General features: G+C 43.0%; 1 protein-coding gene across 2 annotated transcripts in view; it reads right to left on the bottom strand.

The window, feature by feature from the left end:
• The window catches only part of LOC131776415 (spectrin beta chain), a 42,019-nt gene continuing 25,536 nt past the window's right edge, over window positions 1-16,483 (bottom strand). For both annotated transcript variants that reach the window (XM_059092590.2, XM_059092580.2), the window contains 22 exons: window positions 15,805-16,035; window positions 15,470-15,652; window positions 14,624-14,769; window positions 14,010-14,287; window positions 13,278-13,408; window positions 12,568-12,771; window positions 11,935-12,084; window positions 11,375-11,665; window positions 10,611-10,949; window positions 9,908-10,225; window positions 9,101-9,336; window positions 8,825-8,987; window positions 8,249-8,437; window positions 7,531-7,872; window positions 6,607-7,148; window positions 5,874-6,031; window positions 5,551-5,780; window positions 4,840-5,070; window positions 4,093-4,392; window positions 3,230-3,463; window positions 2,687-2,904; window positions 1-2,265 (listed from right to left, as the gene is read on the bottom strand). In XM_059092590.2, the coding sequence (XP_058948573.2) occupies window positions 258-2,265; window positions 2,687-2,904; window positions 3,230-3,463; window positions 4,093-4,392; window positions 4,840-5,070; window positions 5,551-5,780; window positions 5,874-6,031; window positions 6,607-7,148; window positions 7,531-7,872; window positions 8,249-8,437; window positions 8,825-8,987; window positions 9,101-9,336; window positions 9,908-10,225; window positions 10,611-10,949; window positions 11,375-11,665; window positions 11,935-12,084; window positions 12,568-12,771; window positions 13,278-13,408; window positions 14,010-14,287; window positions 14,624-14,769; window positions 15,470-15,652; window positions 15,805-16,035 (7,122 nt within the window). In that variant the 3' untranslated portion in view covers window positions 1-257. The remainder of the gene's footprint in view (window positions 2,266-2,686; window positions 2,905-3,229; window positions 3,464-4,092; window positions 4,393-4,839; window positions 5,071-5,550; window positions 5,781-5,873; window positions 6,032-6,606; window positions 7,149-7,530; window positions 7,873-8,248; window positions 8,438-8,824; window positions 8,988-9,100; window positions 9,337-9,907; window positions 10,226-10,610; window positions 10,950-11,374; window positions 11,666-11,934; window positions 12,085-12,567; window positions 12,772-13,277; window positions 13,409-14,009; window positions 14,288-14,623; window positions 14,770-15,469; window positions 15,653-15,804; window positions 16,036-16,483) is intronic.

The following is a 16,483-nucleotide window of genomic DNA, read 5'->3' on the forward strand; positions in this document are numbered from 1 at the left end:
ATCTAATAGTAAAAAAATACTTTATTTACATTTAAATATTTTAAAATCTACATTTAAATAGATATTTTTGACACATGGTTTATAAAAAAATATCACATAACAATTCCTCTAAAAATCCAGTTCTAATGAAAATATGTGTAGAAGTTTAAAAATGCATTCTTCACAACTGGTGATTCTAAACACTTCAGGAAGTGCTAATTCCTACTTTAAAAAATTGATTTCTATGTGTCTTTAAAAAATTGATTTTTTATCATGTGTCACTTTTTCCTCTTGAAAATGTTCCCCAAAACTCCTTTCCTTTTTTCGTTCTTTTTGTCGTCAGGCGGACTCTCCACGCTGTGTACCGTTGACCGTAAAGGGCTAGGAATGTCTTGGGCATGCCCATTATCTGATGAACGCTGTCCATGCAGATGAGTTCTGTCAAAAATGGGTTTAGGTTTGACGGGAGGTTTTGGACCTTTTTGCAGCGAGTCATTAGAGTCTGATCGCGTGCGCCCCTCCGGCTTAGGTGCCACTGGGGGAGGGGTCGGTCTTGTCTTCTCCTTGGGAGATGCAGCAGAGTGATGCATTAATGAAGGTTTGAAAGCAGGAGAGGAATCTTCAAAGTCGTTATCAAAAGCATTCTCATCGTCAGAAAGAAACTCTGGTGGAGGTGATGTCGGTAAAACAGGAAGCTCATCATCGGAGGGGCCGTCAAAGTCAGCAAAATCCGGGGGAGGAACGGTTGGGGGATCATCCGGCTCTAATGGAAGACTCTCTAAATCCTCTACGAGGTAAAGTTTATCTTTGAGATCGCCGCCCACAGGTACACCAATGTTGGAAAAGTCTGAAGGAATAGAGGGAGGGAGGATACTAACAGGGGGAGGGGGTGGGGGATCTATGAGGACGTCCTCGTCGTCATCAAAGCTCGTAACGGTGATTAATGGTTTACAAGTTCGACCGTAAGGCTGTGTTCGCTTCGGGGATTCCGGACTTTCCTCGCCTTTGGTTCGTGTTGGAGACTTTAGACTTGTTGGCCGGGCACCTTGAGGTGGCGGAGGAGGACTGGGTAGGTCCGTTTGGCCAGCCGCTTCGCTAATGCATCGGAGCCAGCGCTTAAGATCGGAAGGATCTTTCGCTACAAAGAGATAGTCAGAGTCGTCATCACAGAGGACTCTAAAAGCGTTCCTCCTTCTTGCAGCATCGCTAGCTTCCTCGCAGAAGCCATCTTTCACGTCAATGGGAGGGAAAGCATAGTTTGAACTCTGCGCATCCTTCTTTTCGCGATAGAAGAAAAGTTGGTGACCGCGAAGTACAGTGTACAGCGTCTTCCATGCACGTAACGGCGACTTTTTCGCACCCGGTTCAAATTCCTGTTTGCGCTGCAAGATTCCCTCAATAACTGATGTTGAAGAAGCCTGGCGCTCATCTTTTGGACTACCAACCTGACTTGACTGTTTGTAGTTTTGATTTTTATCGAACCGATCACGTGCATTCCTATGTTCCCCTTGCGTCCTTTGTTCCTCAGGAATCACGCGCTGTCTTTGCGCTTCTTTCTTCCTTTTCTCGTCCATTTTCGCTGTTTCCTCAGCCCTCTTTCTATCCTCCAAAGCCCGTAATTTTTCTCTGTCCTCCCGTTGTTTCCTTTCTTTTTCTCTCCGATCATTTTCCTCTTTTCGCCTCAATTCTTCCTGTCTTTTCTTTTCCCTCAGCTCCCGTTCTATTCTTTCTTCTTCCTCTTCCTTCTTCCGTCTCTCTCTTTCCTTCCTCATCTCATTTTCTTCTTCCTTCTGTTTATGGATTCCTTGTTCCTGTGGAGTCAGTTTTATAATTCCCAACAACTTCATCTCCTGCGCTAGAACCATGTTCTCAAACTCCTCGTGTTTCTTTATCAATTCCTCCACAGCATCCAACGAGTCGCCCACGTCACCGGACTCCTGATCAAGGTCACGTGCATTAAGCCACGCCTCTAATTGGTCAGCATCTCGTTTGAAGACCTGCACTTCTTTACTTCGTTCTAATTCTGTGCCTCTTTCCTGCCATGTGTTTTGCAACGCCAACCACTCTTTATGAAGTCGCTGCTTCTTTTCCTTAACGTCTGCAGACGCAGAATGACCGTCGGCGATGAGAGTATCAGCGGCTTCAAAGAATTCATTGACACTCTTTTGCCGCGTGTCTATTTCGGCCTTGTGCTCCTGGTGACGAGCCAGAAAGTTTTCTGCGCTTGTGACGTCATCAGGCTGTTCGTCGTCTTTGAGGACAGATGACATGTGGTTGATCCACGACCTAGGAAGATAAAACGTTTCCTCTAAGAAAATGGGTTTCGATCTTTCTCAATAACTTACGGATCAACGACCACTTAAAAAGTGAACAGTCGTAAGAAATAGCTTCCTGTTTGTGCAACAACTGAAACCAGGGGTGGAGCGTGTTTTCCTATTTTACAAAGCAACCTACAAAAATGATCAACATCGTTCCCAGAGTCTCTCTCATTCCCGCCAATGGAGCGATAGGGAGAGACTGGAAACGAGAACGAACAATGGCCTAATTTCTCTGTGACAGAGTAAAACATCCTTCTAAGCTCCCACCGAAAGAGTTGTATGTCCGTGAAAACGTTTAATCCCTTCAGTTGGTCACCTTGCCCTATCAACCCCACAGCAAAAAAAGGGACGTAAACAATTTAATTGAGCAAACTAGAAAGTACACTCACATGAGATCTCTGAAGTCATTTAAAAACTTCTGCAGCTCCTCAGATTGGGTCAAGTTGGATTTTTTACTGCTGGCTTTCTCCTGTAAGCGACGCCATGATGACACCACCTCGTCCCTTTGTTCTGTAAGATGTTCCTGACCCTCAGGGAACTTTAAAGCGAGGTCCTCTGCTTCGTTTGCGATTGATTGCACTTTTTCTCCAAGGGCCTTCAGATCCAACTGTAAAGGAATACATAACCTAAGTCCAGAGTGATGATATCGGGTATGGCGATGTCACGAGTGTCACGCCATATTTTATATGCTACGTCACATTATTTAGGGTGCTCGCCCCATAACCCCCAACGGCATAACGTTTTGAGTTTCAGTTTTAATTTTCTTCATTTATTTCTTCGAACATCATTGACATTGACCATAAATCAAAATAAGCCCACCATTCAGCAAAGTTTGCTTAGCAAAAAACAACAACAACAAAAAGGGAAGGGCATTTGTATTATTAATTTATCATTAAAACTAACTAATATTTTAAAATTAAAGAATTACTCACTTGGAAGCCTTGATGCTTCCTTTGCAAGGCCTGGACACCACTCAGATCACGTGCCCCATCGTCAAAGAACATAAGAGCCGCCTCTTTCTCTTGGATCCAGGCCCTTGTATCTTCCACATTTCGATTAAAGGCATGGATTTCTCTCGCTCGGTCCAGTGCTTCAAGGCGCGCGTTGGTTCTCTCTTTCAATGTGTCCCACATAGAACAAACCTCCTCCATACGATTCTCTATTGCCTGAAGAAGAGAATAAACAATTCAGACCTACCTCACTCGTTGATTTGTATAGATTTCTTTGTTATGCTCTGTATATTAATATTATCTTGGTAATCAGAATTGAGTACAGCTTCCTCAAATTACGAGTATAGAGGAAATTACTTTTGAGACACTTCTATTCAAGGTCACGAAATTTAGTGTAAAGGGCTTCCCTTCAAAGGAAGTTCCACACTGTTGTGGACGGACAGACTAAGAGAACAAGCATAGCCTGGTCCGATTTATACTTAAACAATGTAAGAGGATTTTATCCGTGTTTACATAGTCTAAACTAAACAAGAAGGGAATTATGGAAATTTGAGAAAGCTACGAAAACCTCAGAGGCAGTCGCAAAAATACCCCCTCCTCGAGAGGTGAGATGGTGCTCCGTTAACATGGAATTATTGTTTTCATAAAAATAGTCCTCAAAAAAACGTTAAAATCTCAGATACAACTGACATATCTACATACTCTTATTTCAAAACAGCCATCGACCATAAAGATCATGCGGAAGAAATGGAGAAAAGGCATAAAAATGATGAGGAATTTATATAAATTAGTACATTTTCAGGAAGCCATACCCAAATACAAACAAAAAGCCCAACATTACTTACTTCTCCTTCGCTGTGACCCTCATCCAGAAGAGTTTGCGCTTGCGTGGTAAGACTAGCAATCCTCTCGCCAGAAGTCACCAAGTCACGCGTGAAGTCTTCAAACTTCTTGAGCAGAGTTTCTACATGCTCAATATCGCGACCGTAGTCATCCGACATGGCAATCGATTCCTTGTCAGCAATCCACGACTCAACTTCGTCGGCTTCCCGGAAAAAGTTGAACAGCTGGTTGGAATCTAACAAACGCTGGCGACGATACGAGGATTTTTCGCTCAGTTGTTCAAAACGAGTCTCCATCTCCGACTAAGGAAGAAAAGAAAGACAATTACGCCCTTTGATTCCATGGAGCGATCGTAACACCGCTTAAGAACAACCGATAACGGGTTAGGAGAATTAAGACGGTTAGCAACTGTAGCTTGGAGAAATTTTCCAATAAGTGTGTAAACCATTCTCGGGTTACATAAATTTAACTTTACCTTGGTCACCAATTGTTCAGAAAACTCGCTCCATTTTCTCAACCAATCAGATGCAAAATCGATAATAATCGCGACTTGCTCACTCGCGGTTTTTCACGCTTCAGGAAGCCTGAGTTAACTATGAAAATGTAAGCCTGGCCTACCCTTTGATACGTTAAAAGGATGGCACGTCTGCCTGGGCAATTCATAGAGCAGAAGTAGAATAAAATGAATTCAATCCCATATTTTGTCTAAGCTCACTTAGTTATAAACGTTACAAGTCGTTTCTTATTACCTGGCGTCTTTGAATCTTTTCAGCGTCGAAATTCCCAGCTGTTACAAGCACCTGGCACGTGTTTCTGAGATCACCGACTTTTGCCCTATAACTGTCTAATTCCAGTTCCAGAGTCTCATGTTTACGCAGCAGGGACTGGGCCATAGTTTCGTCCCGGCCATAGTCATCGCTGGAGACTCGTGGCAACTTTTCTCGAATCCAGGTCTCCACCTCAGTAACTTCCGTGTAGAACTGAGGAAATGAAGGTAACACCAGTGTTACAAGACGAAATATATGAAGACAAAGGGCGTGTTTTTTCAAGAAAAAAATATTCAAAGTCGGACGAGAATCTTCAAGAATGTAACATGTTCCATGAAAGGACCATCTTCGATTACAACATTACGATGACTCTGACACTGTATAAAGACTGATTCTTTTAAACACCTGCAAAAGGATGAGTATTGATATGCCGCTAACAATTAAAAAATAACAAATAGTTCGCCGTACTAATGTTGGAGCTACATATAAATAAATGTAAAAACTTAGGGCCCGTTATTTACGCAAAGTCTAACCCAAACCACGGTTTTACGAAGTCAGTGGGCTTCAGGGATTCTTTATCGAAGCGAAAAAAAAAATTATGGTTGCTCTGGAAGGGGATTGGAGAAGTACTAGTGGTACTCGCAAAAATCGTTACGGCCTTCTCGTTTCAAGGTTTCAGATTCTATTTCTGACCTGCTGAGCCTTGAGGGATTCCTGCAGATTCTGATGACGTGTTGCTGACAAACTCGTCAGCTCGGCCCATTTTTCTTGCAAGTCAGCACATCGAGCCTCGATCTCGTCGGAAGCATAATGCTCACGCTCAATGAGTTGGTCAGCGGTAGACGTAACGGTATTTATCAGCTGTTCATGCGCTGTGATCTCCGAGTCCACTGTCTCTTGTTTCTTAACAAGATTTTGAACTCCTGCAGATAAAACATGTTTTTGAATTTTATTTGTGATTTATAGAAAAGAGAGAAGAAATATTCTTTTCTTTGGCATGTTCTAGTTTTTCATACCGATGAGGGTGCGCCCTAAGTCATCTGACTTGACCAGCGGTTCCTCATCTCGTATCCAGGCCAGCTCTTCTTCCACATTAGAGAGGAACTGCTGAAGAGCGAGTGAATCTTGCAGTTTGTTTCTTCGTGCTTCAGCTGGCTCAGAAAGGCACTTAAATCTAAAATAAAACAAAAGAACACTTAACAAACTTCATACCAGTGTTTATATTCTCAAATGAGCAGTGCCTTCATCTTCAAAAGTATTCGTACAATGCTATAACGTTTCCTCGATTAAAACTCTGGTTTTCTGAGTTCTTTTCTCAATAAAAGCTGAAATAAGGAGTGTCAGTCGATCGCGTGGAGCCAGTGATCATTCAGGTGAGTGTATTCCCAACATCAGAGTCAGTTAAAGTGTTGTCTTTTATTGGCTAAATGTCTTAAGTCTGGTCTATATTGACCGACTGATCGTTTTTTACGGATGAGGGCTACTCAAGTCTTCGGCCGATAACAACACTGCAAAACTAAAAGGTTTACAATAATTTTCACGGAACAGACATTTGACTGAAAAGACAATTCCCCGCTTGACTCCAAAGATGACTTCAGCTCAAGTTGTCGAAACGTCAGTAACTGTCACTGAGTACTTTTCAGAACCACTCTCACCTAGACCATCACCAAACTGGATGGAATGTTTCGAGGAGAGCTCAGGTTAGATCAAAGATACTGATTTCATTTTTCTCTTTCAACAAAGGATTACCTTTCTGCCACCGCTTTCGCTCTGTCTTCAATTTCATCCTTCTCAAAATGATCTGCCTCAACAAACTCTATCGCTTGACTCAGTATCTCGTTCACTCTCTCCTCTCGAGATGTAATGTCTGCTTCGAGCAACTGATGCTTCTTGATGAGATTGTTAGCACTTTTCACGTCTTTACCGAAATCTTTTGATGCCAAAGTATTTTCGACTTCGTAAATCCACGTTTCCAAGTCTCCAACGTTCTTCTCAAACGTTTGCCTTTGAATCGCTTCCTTTAACCGCTGACCTTTACTGCTCGACATGTCACCCAAAAGCTTCCACAACTCTTTGACATCTTTAAGCCTCGTTTCCACTGTTTCACGTGATTGGGGAGTGGATTCCGACAGAGTCTGTCCAGCGCGAAGCACATTGTCAAGCTGACCTTTGTTAGCAGCTAACTCGGCTTCAAAAGTTTGATGTTTTTGTTGTTTTTGAAGTAGGTTAGATGTTTCTCTGTACGATGCCTCGGAAGCTGTTTGTAGTTTCTCGTTCATCCACGATTCAATCTGTTACAAGAAAGCGAAATTCGACATGACTGATCCTAGCAATATGCAGGATGCGCGTTACATGCGTGTCACGCGTGAACCTCGTAATTCAATGTAATACATGCACGACATAGACGCGCATCATGGCAATGTAGAGCTGGTCCCTCGCGCAGTTGAAATAGCTGAACTAAACTAGCTACATTTATAATAACGATATTCAGTCTCTTTCCACAATAGCCCATTTCCGAATCACCTCGGCCTCATTTTCAAAGCGAGTCCTGATGCTCATCCTTTGCATGCACTTGTTTTCAGCCAATCAAAATCGCGAAATTTTTTCGTTAATACTATTACACTGCGTGTTAAACTGAAAAAGTAAAACGTACAGACTGCCATTGTTTCTCACCTCCTCAGCATCCCTAAGGAACTGAAACAGCTTCCTTGATTCACCAAGATTTCCAATCTTTGCAGTGGCCAGCGTTTTCAGTCGTTCCCAGTTTTCCAACACTTCTCTGCATCTTTTGCTAATTAGGCCCGAATCCACGTGGTCCTTCTGTATGAGCTGGTCAGCGGATTGTTGTATAGCTTTGATCTTCTCTTCGTAGGCTGTCAGTGATTTTTCGAAGTTATGCTGATTCTTAAGCAGTGTTTCCACTGTGTCCAAGCTGTCGCTTGATTCGTCTGCCTGCAAAAACGCTTCTTTTGTTGAAATCCATGTGTCGGCCTGATCCGCGTCCCGTAGAAACAGCTAGAAAGACAATGGTAAGTGTTAGAGCGCGTTTTGAGGCCAAAAACGTAACTCTGATCACAGGTTTAAACCATTTCAATGAAGCCTCTAAATTGCAGCTAGCAACAAATGTGTGTGTGTTTTTTTAATATACCTTGTAGCCAATCAGTCTTTAGACGTTTGGACTTCATGTGCTTCTCTGTTATTTTTCTTCTTTAGGGACTGAAAATTTCGGGGATATTTTCGACTTAAAAAGATTTGTATATGGTATCTACACTAAGCGGCCTTTTGCTGTAATGACACGCAACGCAAGAGATGCTCTCCTTCGAAACGTTGCGTGAAGACGGCGACCCCAAGTCACAAATAAAACTTAACCAAATAGTCAAGTCTACCACACCTGTAATTCAAAAGACTGGGATAACTCTATTTGTCTCTCTTCCCAAGACTCCAACAACTCGTCTTTGACAAGACTCATTTCTTCGCAGTTCTCTTGAATCTCTTCTGCTGCAAAGTGTCCCTGGTCCACCAAACTGAGCCCAAACGCATGCGCACTATTGAACGACTCCAAGCGAGCCTCGATCACACCCTGGGAAAGAAAGAGAGCTCAACACTTTAACCATCAATCTCCAAGAAGAGATAAACATGCAATTCCTATTTACAATATGAATAGATCATCCGGCACACAGACAATTAGATTATCAGCTGGATGAAGTTTCTCTTGTCATAACCTGCAACAGACAGGGCACGAGAAGATCACGTGAAAGAAGAGCAGTCTAGAAAGAGCCTAAACACTCAGGAGTAAAGAGAGTAGGTTTCTAAAGAAACCTTGGTGCTGAGTCGGTAGGGGTGTAACAGGATAATTTGGTTTTATCAATAGAGTCGATAACGTACATTGGCTTCCGTGAAGAGTTTCTAAAGCTGACATGGCAAGCGTTAGTCCTCCGTCACAGTGAACACTCATTCCTCACAGTACCTTTCTCTCTGTGTGTAGTTCGAGCAACGCCTCTGCTTCTCTAACATTCTTGGCTGCTTCCCCGGATGAAATTCGCGTGGCTAGGTCTGTCATCCACGCCATCAAATCGCGGTAATCCATTTGAAAAATTTGTAAGAGTCGGTTGGCTTCTAGTTTACCTTTCCTGGTAAAAATTTGCAAAGGTTGTGTTAGAATAGGATTAAAATTTGTCGTTTTATTAACAACACCGAAAAAAATCATTTGCTGCCTCATAATCATGTTGAAAGCCCTGTTTACCTTTCATCGAACAAGTCATTCAGTCGTTCCCAGTTTTCTATAATTCCTTTTTGCCTCTCCTGAATGGTGGCTACCATGTGGGGCTGTGACCTAGCCAGTCGACGAGCCTCGCTTTCGAGCGCCTCCATTTTACCTTCGATGACTGTCAAATCTCGTTCCAGGTCGTCGTGTTTTCTCAACAGAGCCTCGACACCAGGCAGGTCACGGCCGTAATCATCACTAGAAAATATCACAGCCTGAAACAAAAAAAACCGAAAACTTTTCATCCTTTGAGCCTTTACATCAGTATGCACATTCGCCTTACTGTCCTCCATAAATTTCCACAGGTACTGACGAGAAAAATTTGTTTAACAAATCAAGAGCTTAGTTAGTTGGTAATCATTTCAATCATTGTGTGACTCAGGGAAGATACTGTAAGGAGAAATTAGATGCTAGTCACTCTTAAAGTCAAAGGGCATTCATTGAACGTGTCGTACCCATACCCTGCTCTCGGCTTTTATTGAACGCGAACTACGAAAATGAGCCTTGAAGCTTTCTAGCAAACGTCCAGAAAAAAATTAAGAAGGATCTAACACTAGTTCGCCTGTTCTTGATTAGGTTTACTTTTAAAAATCCCAATCAGGAATATTTTTAAATTAAGACTTCGTAAAAACAGCAGTTAAAATGACGAGGTTTATCCTTTCAATTCTTTGTCCTCCGAGGTCTACCTATTATTATGTACTATTTCAGAGTTCATTGGCGCGAAACTATGATAAATGACTCTTCATCAGAACGATTTTGTTTATGATCATGTCCTGGAGTACGAACCTTTTCATTGATCATTTCAGATACTTCATTACAATCTCTGTCAAACGCATGCATCTCGCAAGCCTCTGCTAACCGCTGACGCCTCTCGCTGGCTCGATCCTGCAGGCGATTCCAACGCTCGTTCAGCGCCTTCTGACGTAGGGTGATATCCGCAGACCCAGCGTGTGCCTGCGATATGAGTTTCTCGGCCAGTTTGTTGATCGTCTCTACCCGTGCAGCCTCTACTGCTAAGTCTTGATCGAATCCTTTCATTTTCTTTTGCAGTCGGACACAGTGCTCTATGTCTCGTCCAGTGTCATCGGAAGAAACAACGGCTTCCTGTAATACGAAAGTCCAGTATAAAACAAAGGCATGAATGTACCATTTCTATTTAATTTCCACTACACGAAAGCTTATCTTTTCTGAAGGGAGGGGGGGGGGAAGGGGATGGGGAACAAGAGGCAACACCCCTTGACCTGGAACAACAGAACCATCAAAGCACTAAGGCAAACAAATGGACAAAAAGATAGAATGGAGAAAAAGTTCGCTGTGAAAGGTCTCTGTGATACACTGGTTCGAGTGTTAATCTTCCACAACAAATCGCTGCCACCATCCACAAATTCAAATCAGTTTGAATTGTCACAACTCGACGCGGGGACAACATTCTGTCTGTGGACCCACAGTGCATCCTGTCCTTAGAAATATATTGCACAGGAGTACCAACCTTTTCGCTGATACACGAGTCAATTAAGTGGACTTCTTGGGTAAACTTCTGATGATCCCTCGCCTCCTCTAATCTCTTTCCTTTATTGGCTGACGCCTCCAGGAGTTCCTCCCAGTGAAGGTACAGAGCCTCGATTCGGCGTTCCACTTCGTCAGCCGCAAAGTGCCCAGATGTGATAAGCTCTTCACCAGTTTCCCGAACAGCGTCAATGGCTTCCTCGTGTGCAGTAAGCTCCGCTTCAAAAGCCTTGTTCTTCTGTAGCTTAGTTTCCAAATTAGCTGGGTCTTTGTAACTGTCATCGCTGGCAGTTTGGTGCTTCTCTGTTATCCAGGATTCGGCCTATGGAATAAAAAAAAATAGTTGCCATCCAAAGGAAACTAGTCTCAGTATCTCCTTTAACAATGGTATTTAATGTAATGGAGTGGCAATACTCTGCGGCGCACACTTTGGAACAATTTTTATTTAAGTGTCGAAAGTAATTCAAAATTGCATTGGTTTGGTTCTACCGAGCTCTGTGATTGGTTCAGAAAAACTCGTCTCACCCTCATAACCAATCATATGCAAACCCAAACAAGGTTCAGCTTGTTTTTACGCGTTTTCCCGCGCTTAAGGCCGTTTACAGACATTCCCTTCTAGATGCACGATGTGATTATTACGCCAAAAAATTGAGATGTGCCCCGTGTTTAGAAAACGGTGATAAATTCAGGAAGTCATGAAACTCAAAGCCTTAGAGAAAAAAAATCCTCGATATACTGTTTATTTACCTCAACAACGTCTTGATAAAACTGCGCGATCTTTCTCGAATCCTCCAGTTTGTGTCTTCTTTTCAGCAGCTCTTCATTTAATTTGTTTCTCCGTTCGCACACGCCACGAACTCTGCCCTGTATTTTCTCAGATTCGCTGTGGCTGTTCGCTACCAAAGTGTCTCCAAATTCACAAAGATTTGCCACTTTCTCATCCTGTGAGGCAACGAGCTTCTCTGTGTTTTCGTGTTTCCTGAGTAGCGAATCGACTTCGTCCACGCTACTTCCCAGTTCTGCTCCGGCGAGTACAACCTAGTGATAAAAGAATGCGTCACTGTAAAGAACTAGCATGTATGTGATAGGCATGGTCCTAAGCGGGCATTATATGATAAGTTTTGTTATACGCGCAGTTTGATTGGTTCTTACCAATTACCTATTGGATGGCAGACGCGTAGACGACGTCACAGTTAACAACATTTTGCTTTTTAACTACATAAAACAAATAGATTCCATGTTGCTGTGAGTCAGGAGAGTGAAAGATCATGGAAAACGTCAGAACCTTCAAGCAACATTGGTCTCACCTCTTGTGTGCTTGTTAAGGTATCGATTTGTTTCGCTTCTCTGAGAAACACCTGCAGGTCATACGCTTGATCGAGTTCTGTTTTGTTATCTTCCCATGTTGCAAACAAACTTTCACGTTCGGTTAGTAACAGTTCCAACTTCTCTGCGATCTGATGAGAACACAACAAACACATAAGTAACAATAGCTATGGCTAATCAAGCGAAATAAGACGAACGAAACAAAAAATTGAAAGCCGATCCAAATGTTACACGCTTTCTCTTTTCAAGATGCACAAACTGTGAAAGAACTTGTCACATGTCTGTATTTTTTTCCCAGCTGGATGGTAAGACTTCTCACAAAATCATTTTGACCGTCCGTTCGGCTAACCCCTTAACCTATACCTTCCCCTTTAATACTAATGCATTATCCGAAAAACAGGTGTTGAGCAATGACAAACGTATAAGCGAGACGATGTAATTCGCTGGTAACTATTTCTACTTTGGAGACGAGAGGCACTGAAGGTGTCTTGGCCTAGAATACAACGCAATGACTCGGCCAGGTCTCGACCCAGGACCTCAGTACACTGACCACTAAGCCACCGCGTCTCCTACTTCATGAAAGAAGCAAGGAAGAAATCAAACGAAACACTGACCTCGTCTGCTGCAAAGTGGCCATTGTCAATCATCCTCTCGCCAATCTCCATGACTTTTTGGAAGCCCTCTTCTCGTGCATCCATCTCAGCGCGATGCTCGTCAATCCTCCTCAACTGAGCCTCGGCGTCTACTACGTCATGCACAGGTTCACCAGATGAGATGGTGCGGCTCATGTCAATGCACCATGACACAAGGTCCCGGATCTACAGACGTCATAAATGACACAATGACAAAAACATTCATCTGGCACTAGAAAGGGTGATGGCAGGATTGGTTGGGATGAAGGCCTACTCTAGCGTTTCACCAGCATCGAGGAAATTTTTTATACTTTCTCAGTAGTAAATTCTTTTTCTTGCAAGCCCCCCCCCTCCTTAGTTTCCATAGTGAATTATCGATTCAGAGTGGTGTAATTCCAGGGAAACCGTGCAAGTTTTACCAAGAGAAGTCTATACATTGCGCCCTGCAGAAAAAAATTGGTCCCATTCAAACGAGGAACCCTCCGCCCCCTTTAAGCTATCCAAACACAATATCGATTCAGGCGGGGGATCAGCTTCCTTTATAACCACTGTTTGTTCGTGTTACAAAAAAAGTTCTCTTCCTCACAAAAAGACTTCGAGGATGACTTTGTCATTTAATTCAGCATTGATTCCATTTAGGATTTGGAGGGAAAATCTGAAAACTTCTAACGTTTAGAGGAAGATATTCCCACCTCGTTGTTAAGCTTGTGGAAATCGCTTGAATCTTGTAGCTTGCATTTCTTCCGAGTTGTTTTCCTTTTCAGCTCATCCCACAAACTCAGTACAAATTCTTCATGCTTTTTAATGCTCTCAGCTGTGTGACCTTGGTATTAAAAAATAAAACGATTGAATACAGATTCTACTGTGCAGTAGAGAAAATTTCAACCAGGTGTAATCCTAAAATGTATCGGCGTTGCCTCACTTCGCTCTGAGACTGGTGTAGAATATTCACTCTATCCTTTCTAGCTAAAATTAGCGCTACTCTTTCGACTAGTCAGATGCAAGACGATAACCAATCGCGACTTTCTTACTCGCATCTTCCCGCGCTACAGATACGCTACTCGTTTTACGCTGAAGCTTTATTGGCTCATCGAGATGTTTCCTCAATTCTGATTTGCTGCTGTGATTACTTTTTTAACGACTCTGATGATTGGCTGTTGTGATTGCTTTTCTACGACATTGAAATGAAATGCTCTTAACTATGGCTTTCTTGTATTGGTCCGTTAGAAACGCAGCTCACCTGGACCATTCCTATGTTTAGGCTTATCTGTTAGTTTCTAATTTTGGTTTCACGATGATTTTCATATTGGCTAAAAACCTTCCCACACCTTTCTATCCTAAGGTCAGCCACTGGCTAGCTAAAGTCTCTTACCATCAGAACAAACTTTGCACGTGTATGCCCAATGTAGGCATTTCAAATCTACCTTGATATGCAGCTTGCAATTTTCCTGACTCAGCTGTTAATGTTTCAACTTGTTGCTGCACCACAACCAAGTCTCTTTCGTGTCCTTCGTGCTTCCGGTGAAGGCCCTGGACGCTAGCCATGTCTCGGCCCAAGTCCTCCATGGAGAGCGAGGAATCCTTTTCCTGGAGACGAGTGATCAGCTCGTTCAAGTCTCTGTTAAACCCGTGAATCTCTGCGGCGCTGGCGAGTCGCTTGGTGCGGAGCTTGATTTGATCCTGAAGTTGAGCCCACATGGATCTGAAGGGTAAAACGAAACAGATGAGACAACCAAAGGCGTGCCGTACCTCTGAACAAGCGCATCGTTAAGCCTCATTCGGACTAAACCCCTTTTGCCAAGAGAAACCTGATGGCGTTTACTTCTTCTTGTATCGTTTAGAGTTCATTTTAGGAAAAAAAAATGCCCTTGCCAGGTCATCTGCATCGACAAAATTCGTGCATCAGCAGTTTTTACGCAAAAATCTTCTTGTTGAAAAACTTTAAACAGTTTTGTTTAGTCTGGTAACGCAACTTGCTCTTTCTCTCAGCATATTGTGTGACGTGACCAAAGAGCAGCTGAAAAGGAGTGTTTCCCACCTCAGAATATCTTGTTGTTCTTTGATGATCACTGTGTCAGTGTGACCTTCAGCCACAAGACGTTTGGCAAAGTTGTCCACCTCGCTAAATCGTTCAGCTTTAGCCACGACGCCGCGTTGAAAGTCCTCAAACTTCCTTTGAATCACCTGGTAATGAGACAAAAAATAATTGCCAGATTGAACTCGTCTTGAGGACCACTATTTACAAAATGCTACGAAATGAGCGCGTTAAATGAGTGATTGATTAATCTCCAAAATTTAGTCAAATTATGTTTAGCTTTGAACTTCAATCACGCTATAACGTGCCGATCAGTTTAAGGCTCCAACATCCCCTCGACTATCGTCCGCGCCCGGGGAGTGGGACATTTGAACCTTGTGTTGGTGGGGTGGGGCATCTGAAACGAAGTGTCAAGTCTTTCCAGCGTAATACACGTGTTTTAATGGAGAAGTTTAAAGGTTAATAGTCTGCTTTCGTAAGCGAATGGCTAGGAAAGACGGTTCATATCGTAGTGATGCTTACAAGCGAAAAACCCAACAGCAGCACAAAAAACTAATTGCTGACGTTGCTAAATTCTTCTATTCGTTGATCACACAAAGAGTCCTTCATTTGAACAAAGTTTTGGCCCGGGGACGGGAATTTGCACGAGCCAACCTTTAACAGTCCAAATACCGGGAGAGGGGGGGGGGGGTTACCAGGGGGGATGTTGAGAGTTCGATTCGATCGCCACCTAACGCCTAACTTCACAAGAGGCAACCAAAAGCAAAAGGGCAATGTTAAAATTCGAATGATGTAAAGCTCGACCCTTGACCACGAGCTCAACCGTTTTAGCAGATTTTGAACACACACCTCCAAATGCTCAAAATCTTTCCCATAATCCTCAGCCGAAGCTGCATGAAGCTGTTCTGTAATCCACTCAGAGGTTTCATTCACTTCACGCAGGTACTGATGTAGTTTCTTGGACTCTTCCAGTCTTTGAAGGCGCGTATTGGTCAGCGTCTGCAGCCCTAAAAACTGTTCCTCTATGTCACGCTGAAACGCAACGATATGAAAGCAAACTTAGTTATTACATTATGGCTTCTTCCCTTGTAAGAAGACAAACCGAGGTGTGAAGTGTCGATGTCAAGTTTTCAGTATCGCCTTGTGCTCATAACAAACAATTTTTCCATGACGAATGCATTTACCTGTCTGGAGGCAATCTTTTCAGCCGCAAAGTGACCACTCTGCACCAGTTTCCTCGCCTGTTCGCCCAGACCTTGGATGATCGGACTATAAGTATCTACTGCTGTTTGTAAAGCAGTGTGCCTGGTCAACAGCTTTTCGGCGGATAGCTCGTCCTTTCCGTAATCCTGATTGGCTGCCAGACCAGCCTTATCATTCATCCAAGAGTCTGCTTCATTAGCCTCTGTAAAGTACTGAGGAGGGCGACAAAGCATAGAATGACCTTAAATTAATCATCTCTACCACTACGCTGCCATGCTATAAATCATTCACTGACTGAGTGTGAGGTCGTTCGTCTTTGCACTTTGGTACACAGGTACAAATTAAAAACAGCCATCTTGACCTTGCGCTCTGTCAACGAAAATGTGTTATGGACCAAGCCTGATCGGTAAAAAGTTTTTGGAATTGGCCGAATTCTTTTTTTCCTTTTTTTTTTTTTTCAGCGCAGCAAATTCACGAAACTCGTTCGTGTTTCCTGCGTATTGACTTTCTTCTTCCGCATTTTTGCAACTCCACTGCCGTCAAAACCTTACGAATTTTTAAAATTTTTTTCTAGCACGGAATCAAAGCGGGCAATCCCGAGCGGGCAATATAGGTCCATGCTACCCGTTCAGGTAGCCAATCAGGACACAAGAAACGGTC

The sequence above is a fragment of the Pocillopora verrucosa genome, chromosome 13, assembly GCF_036669915.1.
Source record: "Pocillopora verrucosa isolate sample1 chromosome 13, ASM3666991v2, whole genome shotgun sequence".
Lineage (NCBI taxonomy): Eukaryota > Metazoa > Cnidaria > Anthozoa > Scleractinia > Pocilloporidae > Pocillopora > Pocillopora verrucosa.